This window comes from Eumetopias jubatus, unplaced genomic scaffold (assembly GCF_037043125.1).
Source record: "Eumetopias jubatus isolate StellerSeaLion01/CBP00866 unplaced genomic scaffold, mEumJub1_p1.0 scaffold_6, whole genome shotgun sequence".
Lineage (NCBI taxonomy): Eukaryota > Metazoa > Chordata > Mammalia > Carnivora > Otariidae > Eumetopias > Eumetopias jubatus.
The window spans coordinates 86,928,002-86,949,614 of record NW_028274812.1 but is presented as its reverse complement, the minus strand read 5'-3'; the positions used below and the strand labels follow the sequence as shown (position 1 = coordinate 86,949,614).

At 37.2% G+C, this 21,613-nt stretch overlaps 1 protein-coding gene across 2 annotated transcripts in view; it reads left to right on the top strand.

Moving 5' to 3' along the window:
- The window catches only part of ADGRB3 (adhesion G protein-coupled receptor B3), a 723,536-nt gene that overhangs the window by 437,076 nt on the left and 264,847 nt on the right, over positions 1–21,613 (top strand). Inside the window, exon 17 of one of the 2 annotated variants that reach the window (XM_088024325.1) lies at positions 9,205–9,220. The exons of the other annotated variant lie outside the window; for it this stretch is intronic. Coding sequence (XP_087880451.1) covers positions 9,205–9,220 — 16 coding nt within the window. The remainder of the gene's footprint in view (positions 1–9,204; positions 9,221–21,613) is intronic. 2 annotated transcript variants of the gene reach the window in all.

Below are 21,613 nucleotides of genomic sequence, written 5' to 3'. Positions count from 1 at the left end.
AGAGCACGAGAGGGGAGAGGGTCAGAGGGAGAAGCAGACTCCCTGCTGAGCAGGGAGCCCGATGCGGGACTTGATCCTGGGACTCCAGGATCATGACCTGAGCCGAAGGCAGTCGCTTAACCAACTGAGCCACCCAGGCGCCCGATGGGTATTGTTTTTGAATCCAATCTGACAGCCTATATCTTTTGATTGGTGCATTTAGCCCATTTACATTCAGGGTAACTATTGAAAGGTATGAATTTAGTGCCATTGTATTGCCTGTAAGGTGACTGTTACTGTATATTGTCTGTTCCTTTCTGATCTATGCTGCTTTTAGGCTCTCTCTTTGCTTAGAGGACCCCTTTCAATATTTCTTGGAGGGCTGGTTTTGTGTTTGCAAATTCCCTTAGTTTTCATTTGTCCTGGAAGCTTTTGATCTCTCCTTCTATTTTCAATGACAGCCTAGCTGGATATAGTATTCTTGGCTGTATATTTTTCTCGTTTAGTGCTCTGAAGATATCTTGCCCATCCTTTCTGGCTTGCCAGGTCTCTGTGGATAGGTCTGTTGCCAATCTAATGTTTCTACCATTGTATGTTACATATCTCTTCTCCCGAGCTGCTTTCAGGATTTTCTCTTTGTCTCTGAGACTCGTAAGTTTTACTATTAGATGTCGGGGTGTTGACCTATTATTATTGATTTTGAGAGGGATTCTCTGTGCCTCCTGGATTTTGATGCCTGTTTCCTTCCTCACATTAGGGAAGTTCTCTGCTATTATTTGCTCCAATATACCTTCTGCCCCTCTCTGTCTTTCTTCTTCTTCTGGGATTCCAATTATTCTAATGTTTTGTCTCATCGTATCACTTATCTCTTGAATTCTGCCCTCGTGGTCCTGTAGTTGTTTATCTCTCTTTGTCTCAGCCTCTTTATTTTCCATTATTTGGTCTTCTATATCACTGATTCTCTCTTCTGTCTCATTTATCCTAGCAGTTAGTGCCCCCATTTTTGATTGCACCTCATCAATAGCCTTTTTGATTTCGAATTGGTTAGATTTTAGTTCTTTTTTTCTCCAGAAAGGGTTTCTCTAATAACTTCCATGCTTTTTTCAAGCCCAGCTAGTATCTTTAAAGTCATGATTCTGAACTCTAGGTCCAACATCGTACTAACGTCCATATTGAGTAGGTCCCTGGCTGACGGTACTACCTCTTGTTCTTTTTGCTGAGGTGATTTTTTTCGTCTTGTCATTTTGTCCAGAGGAGAATAGATGAATGAGAGAACAAAATGCTAACAGGTTAACAACGTCCCCAGCAAATATACTGTATACAAATCAGAAAAGACCTGAAACCAGGGGAAAAGAAAGGGAAAGAAAGAATAAAGAAAGAGAAAAAAAAAAGAAAAAAAGGATAAAAACAAAAACAGAACAATACAAAAAAGCAGAATATGATCAAATATGATCAGGCTAGTGCATAGATCAGTGTCACACACTAGATTTTGGGCGTATTTTGGTCTGTTAGAAAAAAGTGCCTCCTAAAATTTTAAAGGAAGAAAGACATATATGTACAAAATAAGGGTCGATACAATGAAGGGATGGAAGATGACTGTAAAGATGAAAATTATAAAAGATTTTATAAAAGGAATAGATAAGTTGTTTGAAAAAAGAAGATTTAAATAAAAAAAGAAAAAAGGGAGAGAATGTGGTCAGGCAGGAGACTAGAACAAAGCCATACACTAGTGATTTAGGGTATATTTTGATCTGTTAGAAGAAACTGTATCTCAAAAGTTAAAGAGAGAACAACTTATAAATATATGCCAAAAATAAGGGTAACTGCTATGAAGGGATAAAATATGACTCTAAAAATGAAAGATAAAAAATGTTTTTTTAAAAAAAGGGATTGATAAGATGTTGGTTGAAAAAGGGAAAAAAAATTAAAAAAAAAAACAGGTAAAAAAATTAACTTTGATGAACTAATGAATCGTGGTAAAAAAAAAAGCCATGAATTCTATGTGCAGTATTCCCCTAGCGCTGGAGTTCTCCCGTTCTCCTTGATCGGTAGACTTGGTCTTGGCTTGCTGGCTGTTAGTGCTGATCTTCTGGGGGAGGGGCCTGTTGCCGTGGTTTCCAAATGTCTTTGCCGGAGGCTGAATTGCCCCGCCCTTGTCGGTCTGGTCTAAGCAAGCTGTTCAGGTTTGCTCTCAAGAGCTTTTGTTCCCTACAAGCTCTCGGTACAGCTTTGGAGGACCAGGGCGAAAATGGTGGCCTCCCAATCTCCGCCCGGAGGAGCCGAGAACTCAGGGCCCCGCTCCTCAGTGCGCCCCCAGAGAAAAGCAGTCACTCCCGTGTCCCCGGTCTCCGGCCGCACTCCGTGCTTACCCGGCCTGTGACCGAGTGTTTGTATCTCTGGCACCCGACGCCGTGTGGAGTCTCCAAACCCAGCAGATCCCTGCGGTGCGTTCCCGCGCTTCTCCTCCCGGGGGAGAAAGGGGAGTCTCCCCGGCTCTGCCGCTTGTTGGGTCCCTGCTGGAGGAGCAGTGGCCCGACTGGGCCGCGGATCACAGTTTATGGCAACCCCGAGCTGAGAGCCCGCGCCTCGGCTCCGTCTCTGTAGCCGACTTCCCCGCTCCGATACCTGGGAGCTCTGCCGCACCCAGGCACCCCCGGTTTTTCTGTGACCCCGAGGGTCCTGAGACCACACTGTCCCACGAGGGTTCCACCCCCCGCTTAGCCACTGGAGCGAGGTCCCTCAGCAGAGCCGACTCCTAAAAGTTCTGATTTTGTGCTCCGCGGCTCTATCACTTGCCAGAAGCGGCTGGCGGAGGCCCCCCCCCCCCGCTGTCTATCCTCCCGAATATCGCCTCGGATTCACTTCTCCACACGTCCTACCTTCCAGAAAGTGGTCGCTTCTCTGTTCAGAGTTGTTGCTACTCTCTTCTTCGATCTCCTGTTGAGTTCGTAGGTGTTCAGAATGGTTTGATCCCTATTCAGCTGAATTCCTGAGACCAGACGAAATCTAGGTCTCCTACTCCTCCGCCATCTTGCTCCGCCCCTGTACATTACTTTTTGAAGTTTTCTGATATCCACAGTTGCGTGTTTCCTTCCATTATATTTCAAAATGACCTTGCTTTAGCTTTCTTCAGAAAAAATTTTCTTTTTCCTCCTTTAAAATGTTTTAAATTTTCTTGGTCACCTGGATGGCTCAGTTGGTTGAGGATCTGACTCTTGGTTTGGGCTCGGGTCATCATCTCAGGGTCCTGGGATCGAGCCCTGTGTCGGGCTGGGTGTCTGCTTGGGATTCTCTCTCTCCCTCTTCCATTGTTCTTCCGCCGACCCTGCACACTCTGTCTCTCTGTCTTTCTCTCCCTCAAATGAATAAATCTTTAAAAAATAACAAAATAAAATGTTTTAAATTTTCTTTCGAAAGTTTTGAATTTCATCATAAATTTTATGGTATTGAATTTAGTTTCCTAAAGGTATATTTTTGGCTTTGTTAGTGTATAAATTATCCCTTTTTAACTGATATAGTCCATGTACATACCTCTAGTATTATTACCAACTCATTATGTCCATTAATGTGAGCAATAAAGTTCAAGAAACATTGCATTATGCCTTCAACATGTATTCTGAAAGCTGATACTGGGAGTAAAATGGCACAACATGTTTTTTAATTGTAATCCATGCCTTGATCCTCTAAAGTAAGGGTTAGGAAACTATAGCCTACAGACTGTGGGACAAATGCAGACTGATATCCGTTTTTGTAAATAAAGTTTTTTGGAACACAGTGACATCTATTTGTTTACGTATTGTTTGTGGCTGCTTTTGTCCTACAACCATGGTATTGAGTCTTTGCAACAGAAACCATATATATGGCCCACAAATTCTACAATATTTACTATCTGAGTTTTAAACGAAAAAAATTGTTAACACCGACCCAAAACAATATTTTCCAGCACATTCCATGTCTTGGCATACATAGAAAATAATTTTAAAGCACATTGGAGTAAAGGAATGAAAATGTTTGCAAGCAGAAACGAGGTAGGTTGTCCCAAGTGTAGACAGGATCAGTATCTCTATTAGTTATGCAAAATTCTCAATCATTATTTTTCCAAACATAGACTCACCTATAATCTGTCTCATCTTCATCTAGAACTCTAAAGAACATTGTTTCCTATTCTCCTGGTATCATAAACTCTTTTACAGATTTTCTGATTTTTTTTTTCCTCTCAGTTATACATTTTGGAAATTATTTTTTAATCTTCAGTTCAGTATTTCTCTCTTCATTTTTTTCTAGCCTGTTATTTAATTATTTGTAAAGTTTTGATTTTAAGTTGTCTTTTTTTTCATTTCTAGAATTTCTTTTGATATATATTTTTTAAACCTATTAGTTTACTTTTTGGAGTTTCCTAATTTAAGCAGGTGTTTTCAAGCTTATGTTTATTTATTTTAACTTAGTAAGCACATTTGTTTTATAATCTGTGGTTGATTATTCCTATAATTGAAATTTCTGTGGGTCTGTTTTTGTTCTTTTTTGTTTCTCTTAATTCTCATTCATAGTACCTTATATCCTAGTATGCTAGGTTATGTCATGCTTATTGTCCTTAAAATATTATTTGTGATGAATGTTTGATGCCTAGGATAAAGATATGTTCTTCCAAAGACAATTTATATTTGCCTTTTCTGACCACTTGGTGATACTACTACCCCAGATCCCTTAAACTAAATTCAATCTAGAGGTTACCTGGATTGACCATATATTTCAGCAATTCTAGGAGTATTCAAATGGGAGGACTAATCTGAAAAAAAAAAAACTTATTGCTAAAAATAGGCAATCTAAATCAATATCTTCTCACACCTGTAATTCCCGAACAGCTCACGATATCCCATAGCACATCTGTTGAGAAGCATTGCCATACCATACTTTATGTCTATAATTTTGATAACCCTTATGTTTTTCTGCCTTATGTTATAGTAATTTGATATTCCTTTCTAGACTTAAATACCTTAGTAACTGGAAGTGTGTCACATCTATGTTTGTAAATTCTGCTGTGCTTACCAATGAGATTTGCAAACAGAACTCTGTAAATTCATTAATTCACATAACAACTATTTCTTGAGAACCTATTATTTGTTCTGCTATTCAAGGTGCCTGGCACATATGTTAGTGAACAGACAAAAATACCTGACTTATGGAGCTTAGTTGGAGGAGGAGTGCAGGGAGGGTCATAAGAACATAAATATAATAGATGAATAAATTATATAGTGTGTTAAGAGGTAAAAATTCCATGGGGGGCAGTTGATCAAAATGGAAGAATAGAGTATGCCATTTAATTCAAATAATTTATTTGTGCTCCTTTGATTGACTTATCCCGAGATGCCGCCATTCATCTGTACAATATTTACTTAACAAGTGCCCAAAATGTGCAAGGTGTCACTTCAGTATCCATCTCTGTTTTTTTTTCATGTTTGATCAAGTGCTTTCCTATGCTACCTAACTAGCTGTTGCATTTGGTAATAGAGTTCTCTTCCCATTCCAATTAGCTTTCCTTAAGTGTTTGGCCGTCCATATTCATCTATATTCTGTCTGTGATCTAAAATGTCTATGCCTCTGGCCCCACAGTAGTCATTATCCCAACTATCCAATTAGATTGTATAATGCCTACAGAAATGCTAGACATGAACTATGAAAGTTAAATATTTTCTGAAACTGAAACAGCTAAAAATTCTAGCCTAAAGATGTTCATATTATATATAAGACAAAGATTTTTTTAAATCAAAAAGCCATGTCTGTTTATTAAAAAGAAAAAAAAAAACCTAAAGGGGAAGTCTGTTCTTTAATATTAATTTTCTACATGCTCTTAGAATTCAGAAATGAAAACTCATTGACCTTATTCATAGATATTTCTAAATCCAAAATTTTACCAATGATATTTAGGTTTATAATTTTCTACATATAATTATTTACCAGATAAATAATAATCTGGAAAGTCCACAGATTTTGGAGGAATAATATTGTACCATATTCTTCTTCATAGTTCCATAAAAATACTATAAGAAGTAAGGGCTTTCAATTTGTCAACAGGGTTGTCTACTTATTTGAGGATATGAAACTGAAAATTAGCTTCAACTTTTTAATCAGTAATACAGAAAGAACGTGGTAATAAAAGTAACTCCAACATATCTAATCACTCTAAAATCTAGATTTCTTAAAAGCCAAAATGGGCATAATTTTGCATGTTGCATGTGATGGTCATAAAGATCAACAGAAAAACTGCTCCAGTAAACTTGGCCTAGGGACTAAAACACAGCAGATGTCTTTAAAAACATCAATGAGGTGCCGGGGTTGCTCAGTGGGTTAAGCGACCGACTCTTGATTTTGGCTAAGGTTATGATCTTAGGGTAGTGAGATCGAACCCCAAGTTGGGCTCCATGCTCAGCAGGAAGTCTGCTAGAGATTCTCTCTCCCTCCTTCTTCCTTTGCCCCTCCCCCCAATAAATAAATCTTAAAAAAATAAAAATAAAAAACATCAATAAATGCTTTGGAGCATGGGTGGGTTGTCTGGTTGGTTGATTAGTGGGAGATTCTCTATTTTTTAAAGATTTATTTGAGAGAGTGTGTGCATGTGTGTGCACGTGTGTGAGCTGGGGGAGGGGCAGAGGGAGAGCGCGAGAGAGAATCCTTAAGCAAACTCCCGGCTGACCAGAGAACCCAACATGGGGCTCAGTCCCAGGCCCCCAAGATCATAACCTGAGCCAAAATCAAGAGTCAGACTTAACCAACTGAGCCACCCCTATTAGTGGGAGATTCTAACAGGAAAGGATAGCTATTCATATTCCCTGGCCTGAATAATGGCCTCATGTATCTGGAAAAATAATTTCTTTGGTATTAAAAGGAGATTTTAATACATATAAATAATAATTCTTTGTGACAGTAAAGCATCATTATAGATTAATTTCCAATTTTTCCATTTAAACACATTAAATAATGGTGCTTCCTATAATCAATGGTATCTTAAGATTCTGTAATGTGCCAGTAGTATTATCCTGAATATCTGACAGTCTTTAACTTATTCTCATTGAAAATTTGGTGGAAAAGTAATTTTTTAAGGAATCAAGTACCTTGAGAAGGATTATTAGTATGAAAAGGGAAAAAAAAATAACCTGGACAAAAGCCAAAAGCTGCTGACCAAGTGTCTCTTAAGTCCCATAAAAAGTATGTGTTGGGATTTATGCACGATAGGCATCTTGCCCCATGTACCCTTCTTCTCCCCCTCATCCTCATAAAAGCACTGAGGTTAGTTTTCAAAGTATTTACTTAAACTAAATGTTTTAAAAACAAATAAAAGCAAAACTGGGAATTCATCCAACATTTCTCACCAATTCATACTGTTCTTAGGGGCCTTAGGATGATTCCAAGAGACCTTTTTGACAGGATTTTTAAAATTATGTTGTTAAAATATTAATGGGTATAGTATTAATAGGAGCAACCTGGAACTGGCTGGTAAGGACAGGCTCTTGTTGTCATGTCTGTGGGTCTATTTCAGAAAAGATCCAGGTTTGAATTGCTGAGGATATGCAGTAGATAATTTTAGAACTATACTTTTTCAATTCTTTGAGTGACTCAGGCTAAAAACTCCCCCTAGTTATATATATTCTAAACAACTGACTGGAAGTTTTCCTTAATATTTATTTTTCTATTTCCTCTTCTTTTTTTTTATTCCTCAGAAATGCCCACTTATACCATAGTTAATAACTATTTCAGCTTTGGTGTTAGAGATATTCAACAATTAAAGAAAGGTAGCTAATGTTATCTTTCCTTAGACACTGTTAACCAAGCAATTCACCAGGCATTTGTAAATATCTCTTAAACCCTTAATAGTATTCTCTTACAAATTAATTAAAATATAGATTGGAATGAGCATTAGTAAGCTTGAGGTCAATGTGAAGGAAATTATTTCAAGGTTCGGTAACAAATATGTAGGTTATAGATTTAACTGTGGAGTCCATTGAGGAAAAGCAATAGAATAAAAATGGTCGTAGTATTAGTAATGGTTTTGATTTAGAAAATTAAACCTACTCTTTAATCATTTTGTTAGCTTGATATAATGGACATAAGTAATTATCCTTGAGAGGTATAAATCAAGTAACAGCTATAACCACCATATCTTACAAATTATACTTGGAATCAAATTGAGTTCTCATTGCAGATGACATTATTTTGTGAAGATTGAAAACAAGAGAAGTCATTTTAAAATACGTATAAATAGGGCACCTGGGTGGCTCCATCGTTAAGCGTCTGCCTTTGGCTCAGGTCATGGTCCCGGGGTCCTCGGGATCGAGCCCCGCATCGGGCTCCCTGCTCAGCGGGAAGCCTGCTTCTCCCTCTCCCACTCCCCCTGCTTGTGTTCCTGCTCTCGCTGTGTCTCTCTCTGTCAAATAAATAAATAAAATCTTTAAAAAATAAATAAATAAAAATAAAATATGTATAAATATGGTCTATAAAAAAGAAGTTAAGTTGGAAATCTGCACTAAAATAGATTAATATCTTCAATATAAAACTAAAACACTATATTGCCAATACATTCTCTCTGCTTCCTACAAGCAGCTCTTTTAGTGTGTACTGGTATTGTTATGTGACTGCTTTTTAATCCTATTTGTAGAACTGGGCTTTGGCAAGAACTGGGCAAATTTCATTGCCCTGAATTTTCACCAGCATCATAGGCTGATGGAGAGGAGGAGGAAGGAAATGGGAGTAGCACTGAAGAAAATCTTCTAATAGAATGTATTTGAAATCATCCTGAGCATCACAGTGGCAGCTACCCAGGAATGGCTGTGTGGATGCCTATGTGCTTGAAATATACATTCAACTACGTAGATTCTGAAATTGTATTAACCCAGTGAGACCCCTCCCCTGCCCAAAAAGGCTGTTTCAGTCTGCAGGGAATTCTTTGCACACAGTCTGAGTTATTTTATTAGAAACATAGTTGTAATAATGTGCCATGTCACCTCAGAATTCAGTCCAACATGGTACTACTTACCAAAGTCTATAACCACTCAGCTTCTTTTGGGGATCATGCACATATATGGATCCTTTACAGCTTATAACTTGAGCCTAGACTAAAACTGAAGCCAGAGACAAGACCTAGACCATGTCCATATCCTCTACCTACAAGGGGAATCTCATTTATTTTCTTTAATTTCTGTCAGCTTCAAGTCTCAGAATAAGGTAGCTGAGATTTAGAGGGCAGAAAGTTTAACATCCCTGTCGTAAATTCATTGTTATCCACCTCTCCTATGTTAGAACCAGGAACCAGGTGAAAGATAGAATATCTGGTTATCCAAACAGCTTCGCATACTGAACTGATGCTGAGAAATCAAAAGAAATTATGCAAAAGGTATAGATAGAGAAAACTGGAAAATAACTTAGAGACAACTAGCCTGTGCTGCAGATAAAAGAAATGTAACCCCTTTGTTTGGAATGACCTCAGACCATCCACGAGTCTATGTCACAGATGGGCAGCTATCCTTTGAGTAATCACTGTAACTGAAAGACATTTATTTATACCTCAGCTCAGTGTAGGTCCTATGTTGATAGGTTTTCTCAGCCTGATCTGAGTATAGATCACAAGTTGCTGAAATGTAAGATCCCCTTCAAAAAGTAAGGATAGGGAAATATATATTCTGCAATTTCAGGCAAAACTTAATAGATCATATTGTATGTCATTTGTTTTTTCAGGGAGGCTTTCCTCAGACCTGTATTTCTGTGAATTCCCTTGCTGTCTGACTCCATTTCTGTTTTTCCAGCTCCTAGCACAGTTCCCAGAGCAGTGTAGCTGTTTAATAAGTATTTACTGAATTAAAATTGAAAGAAGTGTTCCATTTTATAGTTAATTTGTATAGGTTATTTCCTTGTCTATATAGATATGTTTCACAATAAGTTTTATATATATATATATATACATATAGGCATATATATAAAATACTATTTTAGTGTTGATGGGTCATTTAGTGCAATGTATACCATACAGCAAACTTATGTGTTCCTGAAAGTTAAAATGTTCTTGTTCTTCTTTTCTTTTTCTTCAAGAGAGAAGTAAGTCCTTTTTGCCACAGAAAATGTAAAATGATTCAGTGTTCATGGGAGGAATTCATAATTCAAGCTTTTATTTTCACACCGCCTTTCAAAACACCTACGCCACCCAGAATAATAATGTGCTAAGCTGCAGTGGCTGCAAAGTATTTCAATAAAAGAAGGAAATTATTTTCATAATTACTGATAAGTTCTTAATTTGTTCTACCAAAGAGTAAATCAACCACAGTTGGTGAAAGAAGTGATTCTTATATGTTGATATTAGAGATTTAGAAAAGGAGGCCTACAGTTGTCTTGAAATGCCAGGGAGTGATACTTTCATTTTAAGGAGATAAAGGGTTAATTAGTGGAAATTCTTTGAAGCACTAAAGAGCAAGTGTTATATTGCTTTCCGGTATTGAAAATGCTCAGTAAAGTCATTTACACAGTTCTATTATTGAAAGTAGACAATAGTATTTTTTTATTAAATAGTGTCGTAGGATGTCAGCAGGACAGAAATCATTTCAAACTGTAATTAAACTTGTCAAAAACTATTAACACAAGATATTTATTGAGACTTATCCTGAACATAGGCATAATCATTAACTTTATAAAGGTGTACTATTTCAGTTTTTTTTCTGATATATGTCAATTAGATAGTCAATGATTATATATTAAAAGGAATATTTGTTGAATGAATGAACAAATGAGTGAACGTTTACATTGTTTCTTTTCCTGAGCTAGTCTCCCCCTTGCAGTATACCTGGGAACATCTCGAACTCTTCTGAGCCTCTACTGTCAGGGCTAAATCAATTAGTGATTCACTGACACCTCATTTATCCAGAATTATTGGAAAGTGAGTGCTCCTGGTAAAGGAATTTATAGTTAAGTGAAGAACCAGTTTCCAATCCTGTGCATTTAATCTAAATCTTTCTTGGATGTACTTCACCTGCTCACATCTGTCTCATGGGTATGGTCCAGGCTGAGACAATCTTGCTGCCCTAGAGCATTCTCTCCTCACCAAATGACAGCATCTTTCAACCTTGGCCCTCTAGGTTGTTTAGCAGCATCACTGGCCTCTGCCCACTGGATATCAGTTGACGGCATCTCTCAACCTTGGCCCTATAGGGTGTTTAGCCTCTGCCCACCGAGTATTAGTTGCACTACATTCCCCCTTAGCTGTGGCAAGCAAAAATGTCTCCAGATATCAGCAAGTGTCCCCGAGGATGGGGAAGGGCAAAATTATTCCTGGGTTAGAACTACTAATATAGGGCAACTTATCAAAAATGCAGATTTTTGCTCCAACTCTGACCTACTGAATCACAAACTCTGGGGGCTGTGTAAGAACTGTGTCTTTTAGCAGATTAAATGTCTTTAGTGGGTCTAACACACAACAGATTTGAGAACCACTATTCAGGTGCCCTTACAACTTTCCATTTTCTAGATTTCTGTTACCTAGGTGCAAAATCAAACAGGCAAATTGAGTCTACCAAGTTAATTTTAGATATACTTCTAAACCCTTGTTAGATCTCTCCTCCAAGTAAGTTCATGGACTATGAAATCATGAACATCCTCAGTACCTCTGGGTCCTAAACTTTGTTGGGCCTGTTAAGGAAGCCTGATCACAGTGACATTGGACTGTCTTGTGATGTTTTATACATACCAAAGTGATGGGTGATATCTCTGCACAGACCATTCTTTGGCTAGAAGTACACTATGGCCCACATCTTCCAGTCCTTGTGAATTTCCTTAGACTAATCAAATAAATAGCAACCTTGGTAGATGGGGCATAACACCCATTCATCCATTCACTCATTCACTAAATTATTCAGTTATTTATTTAATAAATTCATGCATTTATTTATTCAAGAACTATTCATTGGGCACCTACCATGTGTCGAGCACTCGTCAAATACTGGAGGACACAAATAGTGAGCAAGATAGGGAACTTACAGTCTCTAGGGGAAATGTTAGAGATGTAACCACAAAGTCAAATAAAGCCTGCTCAACCACTTGAAGATTAAGACCATGCTCTTCATTAGCAAAGGGCTATAACTGAGCTAACTAGCTAGTTCTCCAAAGACTTTTTTTGATCATTTACTGTGTGCAAAGACAGATGTGAGTTTAGGATGGGGTTAGAGATGGGTGCAGAGGTAAATAAAATTGAGTCTCTATCCCTAAAGAGTTTATAATCTAGTTGGTAAAAAAAGTAAACTCATGAAAAGTTCATTAGAAATATTACTTCAAATAAGAAATTCAATAAGCATATAAGATATGGGATCAGGTCCAATGTTTCTGTCTCTTTCCAGAATAAACACTGGAACCACTATAAAGGTGCTGGATGTTTCTGCAGTTCATTAAGGCAAGTCACTGATCCTGAAAAAAGATAGAACAGGACATAACACTCAAGTCTATAAAGATGGCTGAATAATTTAAATAGGAGTTCATTTTTAAGGTGAATGGGACTTGAGGACCTTTGCTAGCAAAAGAGAAAAAGCCTGTAGGGAGGGCAAAAATGAAGGAATAGGGGGAGAGGCTACAACTGCTAGAACTTTGAAGTCCCGAGAGAAGCTAGAAAAAGAGGAATCTAGGGTCCAGGAGACGAGGCCATGCCCACAGGCTGGCTAGAGGGAAACTGGCTCTAGACAGAAACCTAATCATACATAAGTTACTTTTTCACACTTTGCTAATCTTGTCCAAACTAGCTAGGGAAGGATGATTAGCGACTTATCTATGCAGCAAAAGACACAGTACCCTAATTGTCTGGAAAAGATAATTTAGTACCTACTGTTTGCTCTGGTCACAACTAATATCATAGAGGAAATTAGTTTAACAGTATTATAAACATATTTCCTGTTTTCTTACAACTAGGGAGAGGAAATTTTCCTGAAATATAATTAAGTTAACATAATAGTTTAATTTTAGATGTAAAAGGATGTTAAAAAATAGCCTTCTAATATTTTCCATTAATTTTAAATAAAAAAACATCATGTTAAAAGTTTAGAGTATTTTTGGACAAGATTAGAAAAATGTGAAAAAGTAACTTATGTATGATTAGGTTTCTGTCTAGAGCCAGTTTCCCTCTAGCCAGCCTGTGGGCATGGCCTCGTCTCCTGGACCCTAGATTCCTCTTTTTCTAGCTTCTCTCGGGACTTCAAAGTTCTAGCAGTTGTAGCCTCTCCTCCTATTCCTTCATTTTTGCCCTCCCTACAGGCTTTTTCTCTTTTGCTAGCAAAGGTCCTCAAGTCCCATTCACCTTAAAAATGAACTCCTATTTAAATTATTCAGCCATCTTTATAGACTTGAGTGATATTGTTTAAATGGGTTGGTTTATATAAGATAAAAAGTCTAAATCTCTAGTCAGATATTGTGGCTCCAGGGCCATATTTGGATGCCTTCCCGTTTGCTGAGAAACCACCAATGCCTAGATCATCCCATCTAAAGTGGAAAACTTATTTAGAACATTTTAAGATGCCAGTATCAGCACACTTTTAAAAGGGCTTCAAATAATGCAGATCACAAGCTGTCTCTGACTGAAGCAACATGAAGAAAACCAAAGCTGTGGACCTATGGATAGCATCAGTGTGGCCTTTATGCTTTAGGACTTTGTCAGGCGCTGGCATGCTTCATAACTCACTCCCTCCTGGGTGTGAGTCCTTTGTTCTAAATCGTTCAAGTCAGAATTAATAAACCCAGTGTTTCTGAATGGCCTTATGGTTTTCTGTAGGCCCCTTTTCACGTGTGGCACTTGCTATGTCAGCAGGCTCTTCTAACATTCAAGAAGAATCTGGGTTAAATGACAAGAATAAGTAGAAGAGCAATAGATTTATTGATTCGGTTTTGCAAATCCTGACTGTTTTAAAATAACAATAAGAATGCAAAAGTTTGATCATGGAAGGCTTTTGGCAGAGAAGAGTTAAGGATTTTGTGAAGGATCGCGCACAGGTAGACTGGACCTTAGAGGAATGGTTGACAGCAGCTTATACACTGAGGAGGGATAGTAAATTAGTTCAAAAGCACAACCAACATAGTTAGTGAAAATAATGCTAAGTAGGATAGTGAGACAAGGAACACTGGTTAGTGAATAATTTTAAAGTCCAGGTTAAGAAAATTGGGTTTAGCAATAAAATTTTTCGGTTTCCCTAGATATTTTAATAACTTTGTCTGTCTGGAAGAAAGTGCAGTGCTTTGGGATTTTTTTTTTTTTTTTAACTTTTTAGTCCATGAGTTCTGGCATATGAAAGACATTTATTTGCCTTACAAAGCAATCACAAAGTGGTTCCCAGAACTAGGCAAACAGAGATGCCGATTACAATTTATTGCTTCAGTATCATAGGATGGTATCACTAACACACACACACACACACACACTGTTTGTACTGTTGTACTGCATATTTTTTTCCTCTCTCTCTATATTTTTTCTCTATATACAGATATCTATATCATGCTAGTTTTGATTATTTCTTTGTTAATATTGTATATACCCAGGGCAGATATAAATAATGAACAGTAATCTAATATAAAGATCAGGGCACCTAGAACACCTTGAAAGAATTAAAATCAGCATTGTATTCATTGTTCTGTCTCAGATTTTTCTGTGACTGACACTGCATTTTTTAGTAGAGCTTTCCATTTCTTTCTGGAACATTTTAAAGACTCCAGTTGAAGTGTTCCTAATATGACAAAGTCCAGAAGCCCCTTTAGGTCATAATTGAATATTTTAGGTTTCCTAATTTTTCACTGCAAACTGTTATAGTCAAAAGTTTAAAATTTAATTTACCATTTTATGTGATGATGCCTTGAATCAGGATGTAAAACCAACCCAAGTTGAAGAGCTTGCTTTAATTGAAAACAACTGTATTCTGTTCAAGAAAGAGGATTTCTTACCTTTCCTTGCTCATCACCTATTAAATGTGCCATTTATTATATGCGTCTATTATGCACATCCAGATTTTCCTTGAAAGTAAGAGGAGCATTAGCAATTATGTTAACTATTTGATGCCGCTAGAATACTTGTATTTTTTTAAACTCTGAATATTAGCTCTCCTGCTGCCTTATTTTAAAAAGTACCTGAGCTCTTAGCTTTTTTAACTTAAAATGTGATATTTTCCTAAGCCCAAACCATATAGTTTTGCTTATAGTTTGTGCTTAACTTCCTTCTTTATAAAAAATCTTAGTTCAGATCATTTCTACTCATGACCCTGCTCTCAGAGCTGCTACCCGGTTTTAGAAATCATCGGTGCACCCTGCTCGGATACATTAAATCTCAACTTCACTCACCGTAGAAGATGGCGATATCTTTCTGACCTCTGTAAGTGCCTCATTTAATCTCAGGGAACAGTTCAGACCCCCAAAGATTTTGCTCTCCTATGTTTTAACCACGCTACACATTCCATTTCAAATGAAATGTTTAGTGAATCTTAAGGTCTCTCAGGAGTCCAAATGGGATTTGCATTGAGTCTGAAAAAGAGTGAAATCACATTCTCTCTGTGAGTTAGCTATTTGAATTCTTGCCGTATATAAATACTGAAGCTGACCCAGGTGTCCTCTAGTGTGTTAGAATAAAAGAGGACACTGAGGAAGTGATTTCACTTTAAAAGCTATAACTGGCAATGAGAATTAAACATTACATTCTGTTTCATTTTTATCTTTGGGGATGTTTAATAATTTTTAAAGATAGGTCACATTGATGCCCCTTACTCCATAGTGAGATTAGGATATCTGGGATTCAGCTTAAGCTATACATGATGATCAGTGTAATAAGAATAATACAAATGAAACTATGGATTTAAACATTCCAGATGAATGACAATATTACTAAATGAACAGCTTTAAGCCAGATGACTCACTTAAAGAAAGTACTTTTTAAAAATAATTAGTAGATCATGGATGAATTAATCTTTTGGTGAAAGCACATTGTATTTTTTTTGATCTCTGAAATTGTTAAATGAGAAACATTTCCTGCACAGTTAAATATATACCTAACCAATCATATCTGTAGACTTAAGATAACTTGCCTGAGTAGATGCGCCTTTTCTCTACACTAGCAAGAGTAATTCTAAGTTCCAAAGCCATCTCTAATATCACCACATGCTTTTCTTAAGGCTGCAAGTTGGAGCCATTTCATTACAAAATGATGATTTTATATATATATAATATATATATATTACATATATACATATATATATATATATATGTACTATAGGCTGCTGCAGATGTTGGAAAAATCTGGATATACCAAGCACTTTGGAAATGTTTCCTAAAATTATTTTAATATACAAATATATTCACCATAGTTAAAAAATTATAGTTTTTCCTCAAAAAACCCTAGAAAACAGATGTAAAGCTTTAAACATTTATGAGTTATTTTATTTTTTAAAAGATTTTATTTATTTTTTTTTGAGAGAAAGAGTGAGTGAGAGAGAGAGAACACAAGCAGGGGAGGGACAGAGGGAGAGGGAGAAGCAGACTCCCTGCTGAGCAGAGATTCCCAACTCAGGGCCAACTCAGATCCCATCCCAGAATCTTGGGATCATGACCTGAGCCGAAGGCAGGCGTTTAACTGACTGAGACACCCAGGTGCCCCAAGACAGGATCTTAAGCAGGATCCATACCCAGAGTGGAGCCCGATGTGGAGCTCCATCTCACAACCCTGAGATCATGAAGAAATCAAGAATCAGTTGCTTAACCAACTGAGCCACCCAGTTATGAATTACTTTAAATGAAACCGTTGTGGTAATCCATATAAAAAGAAAAAGTGAAAATATATGTTAGCATTAAAACCAGATATTCAGTAGCTTCATTTATACAGTTGGATTTAGATCATTTACATAAACTAGGTTATTTTCTTGAATTACCCATTGAATGATTTCTGACTTGAATAAACTACCCCAACTTTATCAGTTATTTTCCAGTCCTTTATCTTCACACACACACACACACACACACACACACACACACACACACATGTGCACTCACATAAAACTTTCAAGTAGGAGCGCAGCCTACCTGAGTTTTACTACTTTGAGTACCAGCATCACAGCTGAAACCAACCACCTAGTGCAAGTATTATTAATTTGGGACTCTATGAGGACAGCAAAAGAATTTTTTGAGAATGAATGAAGTCACGGTAGGAGATATATACTCACAATTACTCTGTATTAACTTGGGATGTTATGGGCTACCAACAAATGGCTTTCAACTTCTTACTTTACTAGAAAAAAAAATCCAAATAAAATGGCACATTATCACCATAAGGACATTATAGAAAGGACGCTTTTCACATAAAATTGTAACTTTTTAAAAATGTAATTAAAAATTATAAAGTACGTTTTCTTTTGATGAAAAGTCATATGTTGTCTTTATTTTTCTTATTTTATCTCATGTCAGTGAATACATCAGCAGCACCAGTGCTCTCTCTGAGAACTAGTATTTGGGAATCTTTTAAGTAATTTAAATATCTACATCCATAAAAATATGGTGTGTGAAATTTTGATATCAACATCAAGTTTCTTCCAGTGGTTCACAACTGGGGGTGACTTTGCATCTTAGAGGACATGGGCAATTTCTGCAGCCATTTTGGGTTGTCACGACAGGGCCGTGGGTACCACGGGCATCTAGTGGGTAAAGATGGGAACGCTACTATACAACCTACGATTCACAGGACAGTCCCCTACAACAAGAATTACCCAATCGAAAGTGTTGATAGGGACAAGATTGTGAACCCTTTGTAAAGTTTAACTTAAGAAACTGGTGAAACCATATGGTCAGGTTGCCTAAGAGGGTAACAGCTTGTGTTCTGATTGAGCCTAACTTTCTCTGCTTTCAGAGTCTACTAAAACTTAGTCTAGCACTGATTTCCTTCTATATGGCACATGTGTTATAAGGACGCCTACCATTTTATTATTAGCATAAAGTCCCTCTTTTTTGCTTATGAATTAGTGCAGAGTTCCTTTTAAGTAAACCTTTCATTTCTAGTATCCTAGGGAGGCTTTGCTTCTTTTCAGTATGTTTCACAGAAGGATGGCCTTCCTATGCTGTACTTGCTACTTCTAGGTCTTTATTCATTTATACTCCCCAAAATATATACACTCCTCATGCATTTGTGTTTACCAAATGGGCGTTTGAGGTAAAAATGCATTGCATTCATTCCCAAGAGGCAGAAATGTGGTCTGCATCACTAGTACAATGTCACTCCAGACGTGGGTGAGAGGGTCCCAAGGCTGATATTGCTTAGCCATTCCTGGCCCAGTAGCACATAAGCTGAACTAAGCAAACCAGGCTTAATCACACACTCATAGGGATTTACATGTGGAAAATGCAATATTTTTCAGTCTTCTGTTTCCATATATAAATGTTTGTGGCTTTTGCATAAATATCCATAAATATCCATGAGGTAGGAAACAGTGGAGTAATTCCAAATGTAGAAAATACTCTTAAAGTCAATTTTGTAAACCTTATTATTAGATTTAGACATAGCAGTCGTTTACTGAGCAATTAAGTAATCGTATTTCCCATGAGAAACAACTCCTACCGGTCTCCCTCTAGATATTATTTTAACTTTTATTAGAGATACCCATTTACGCAGGAATATGTGTAAATATGTTTGCCTCTGTTGGGGTGCAGAGTCCCCTCTAAATCATTCTGCATACATCTATAATTTTTAAATATATCTCATATATTAACTTTTTCTTTTTTTTTTAAAGATTTTATTTATTTATTTGAGAGAGAGAGAGAGATAGAGAGCACGAGAGGGAAGAGGGTCAGAGGGAGAAGCAGACCCCCCTGCTGAGCAGGGAGCCCGATGTGGGACTCGATCCCGGGACTCCAGGATCATGACCTGAGCCAAAGGCAATCACTTAACCAACTGAGCCACCCAGGCTCCCTTAACTTTTTCTTTTTAACCTTCCTTACTTTTTGGTTTTGATTGCTTTTGTCCTTTCCATTCTGTGAAACACATATATTATTCACTATTTACCTGGAGGGTTATAACTGGATGCAGAACAACTGAAAAATAAAACCGAAAAAACATTTGTTCCAATCCATAAATGTTCACTGAGACTATAGTGTCTTCAAAATAACACCCAAAAAGTTATTTATGCTCAGAGCATGGATAACCTTCAACAAACACTGTGTATTTTATGCTTCTGTTTATTCTGTTGTACAATTGAGAGGTACATCCAATTTAGTGCAGCGTATATTCAGGTTTTTTATACTCAGAGCAATAACCAGAGAGGCAGTGGTATTCACAGCTATGAATTTCAGCATCTAGCATAAAAGATGAAAAATGCATGCTTCTCTAGACTAATTTTTTTTCTGTGATTCTGATCCCTAAGAAAAGTGCTTTTGTTTTAAGAGAGATAGAAAGAAAGAAAGGCAAGATCTAAATTCTCCCATTTTTAAATTAGTAACCAGGAAGTATTACTCAAATAAAACAGTTGACTTTCTCCTGTATTAAATGCTTTGAACCTGTATGGTCCAATGGGAATGTAAGCAGACCTATCATGGATCACATACTGGCTTCTAATTTCAAATAAGATAAGGCCCTGATACTATTTTAGTTGCTAGAACTTTTTCAAAAGATACCCTAAAATCTGCATAATAATTCCAAAAAGATAGTAACTGTTAAATGTTTGACCTTTAAGGTCAAGTTCTTTTTTTTTATTAAGATTTTATTTATTTATTTGAGAGTACACAAGCGGGTGGAGGAGGGGCAGGGGGAGAGGGAGAAGCAGACTCCCCAACTGAGCCGGGAGCCCGACACAGATCAGATTCCAGGACCCAAAGATCATGACCTGAGCAGAAGGCAGACGTTTAATTGACTGAGTCACCAGGTGCCCCAAGGTCAAGTTCCTTCTCAGAAAAAGTATTGATTTAATGAAAGCAAGAAAAGAAAAAGAAGGGAAGGAAGGAAGGAAGGAAGGAAGGAAGGAAGGAAGGAAGGAAGGAAAGAAGGAAGGAAGGAAGGAAGGAAAAAAGGAAAGGAGGGAGGAAAGAAGAAAGAAACAGTCTGTTAAGTCCCAGCTGCAGGGCTGGACAAGTGTCCCAGGCACATAGGGACCACTGATATACTGTTATGATCTGGGAAAGAGGAGAGAGAGCATTTCCTAAAATTTCAAAGTAAGTTTTCATTTCCTATATTGTGTCCCAGATTAAGGGCAGCTTGGATCTGAAACCACTTTTTAGTGATTTCTGTAATGTCTAACAACTCCCCTCAAATAAGCTAAAAATGCTTGCAAATGAAAAACTGCTTAAATTAATAGTTTGGTTCACTGCGGGGTCATGCATATAGCATCTATGGATTGTTGCCCTTTAAACCTGTATAATACAAGAAATTTTGCCCAATTTTTTTTGAAACAATTTTATCCCTTTGTTCTGACTTAGAAGGATTTGGCAAGAACTAAAGATCTTTAGGACTGTAAGTGTGAATGTCAGATACAGTCAGTATCATGCATGTGTGCTACAGGACAGTGGGCAGAAGAGGAAAATACAGGACTGAATTGAATAAGCACTGAACTGTTGGGGTTTTCATTTGCCATTTATACCTTTTTTTTCCTAAGATTTTTATTCATTTATTTGAGAGAGTGAGAGTGTGGAAGAGAGAGAGAGAGAGAGAGCATGAGCAGCGGGGAGGGGTAGAGGGAGAAGCAGACTCCCCACTGAGCGGGGAACCCGATGCAGGACTCGGTCCCAGGACCCTGGGATCATGACCTGAGCCAGAGGCAGACGCTTAACCAACTGAGCCACCCAGGCACCCTATACCTTTCTTATAAAAGTAGACTGTGGGGGCGTCTGGGTGGCTTAGTCAGTTAAGCGCTGGCTTTTGGTTTCGGCTCAGCTCATGAACTCAGGGTCATTAGATCCAGCCCTCCATCATGCAGTCTGCTTAAGACTCTCTCCCTTTCCCTCTGTCCCTTCCCCTGCTCGTTCTCTCTCTCTAAATAAAAATAAATTAAAAATAAAAAAGGAGACTATGAAAGAAATAGATTTTAACATTTATTTACCATACTATACAAAAAACATTTACATGGTCCTTCTTATGTGCAGGGTACAAATACGTGTATTATAAACACATGTAATCTCATAAAACCCTATAAGATAGTATCATCCCCATTTTACACAATAGAAAATGAAGCATAGAGAAGTAAAAAAAATAAAAAAAATAAAAACAATCTCATCCAATATCACTAAGCTATGGAGGGTAGAATGGGGTTTGATCCTAGATAGTCTACTACAGCACGAACACTATCTTGCCTCCTAATATAATATATTAAGAATCTGCATTTTTAAAATAGTTAAATACAAAATTTGCATAGTCAGTCAGTTTGAAGCCTTTAGATTAGAATAATTTTAATTTGCTATAGTGAACTAGGTAAAGTGGTACCGAATAACAGAGTAACACTTTTCCTGAAATTTTTATCAAGGGTTAAATAAGTCAGTATGCTGGGTGTCTTCCAATAAGCCTGCAAAGATATTTCAAATATGTGTATTTTTGTACAGTTTTAATGTACATATGAAACTCCTTTCAAGAAACACCAAAACACTTGTTTCTACAAAGTGTTTTAGTTTCTAAAAA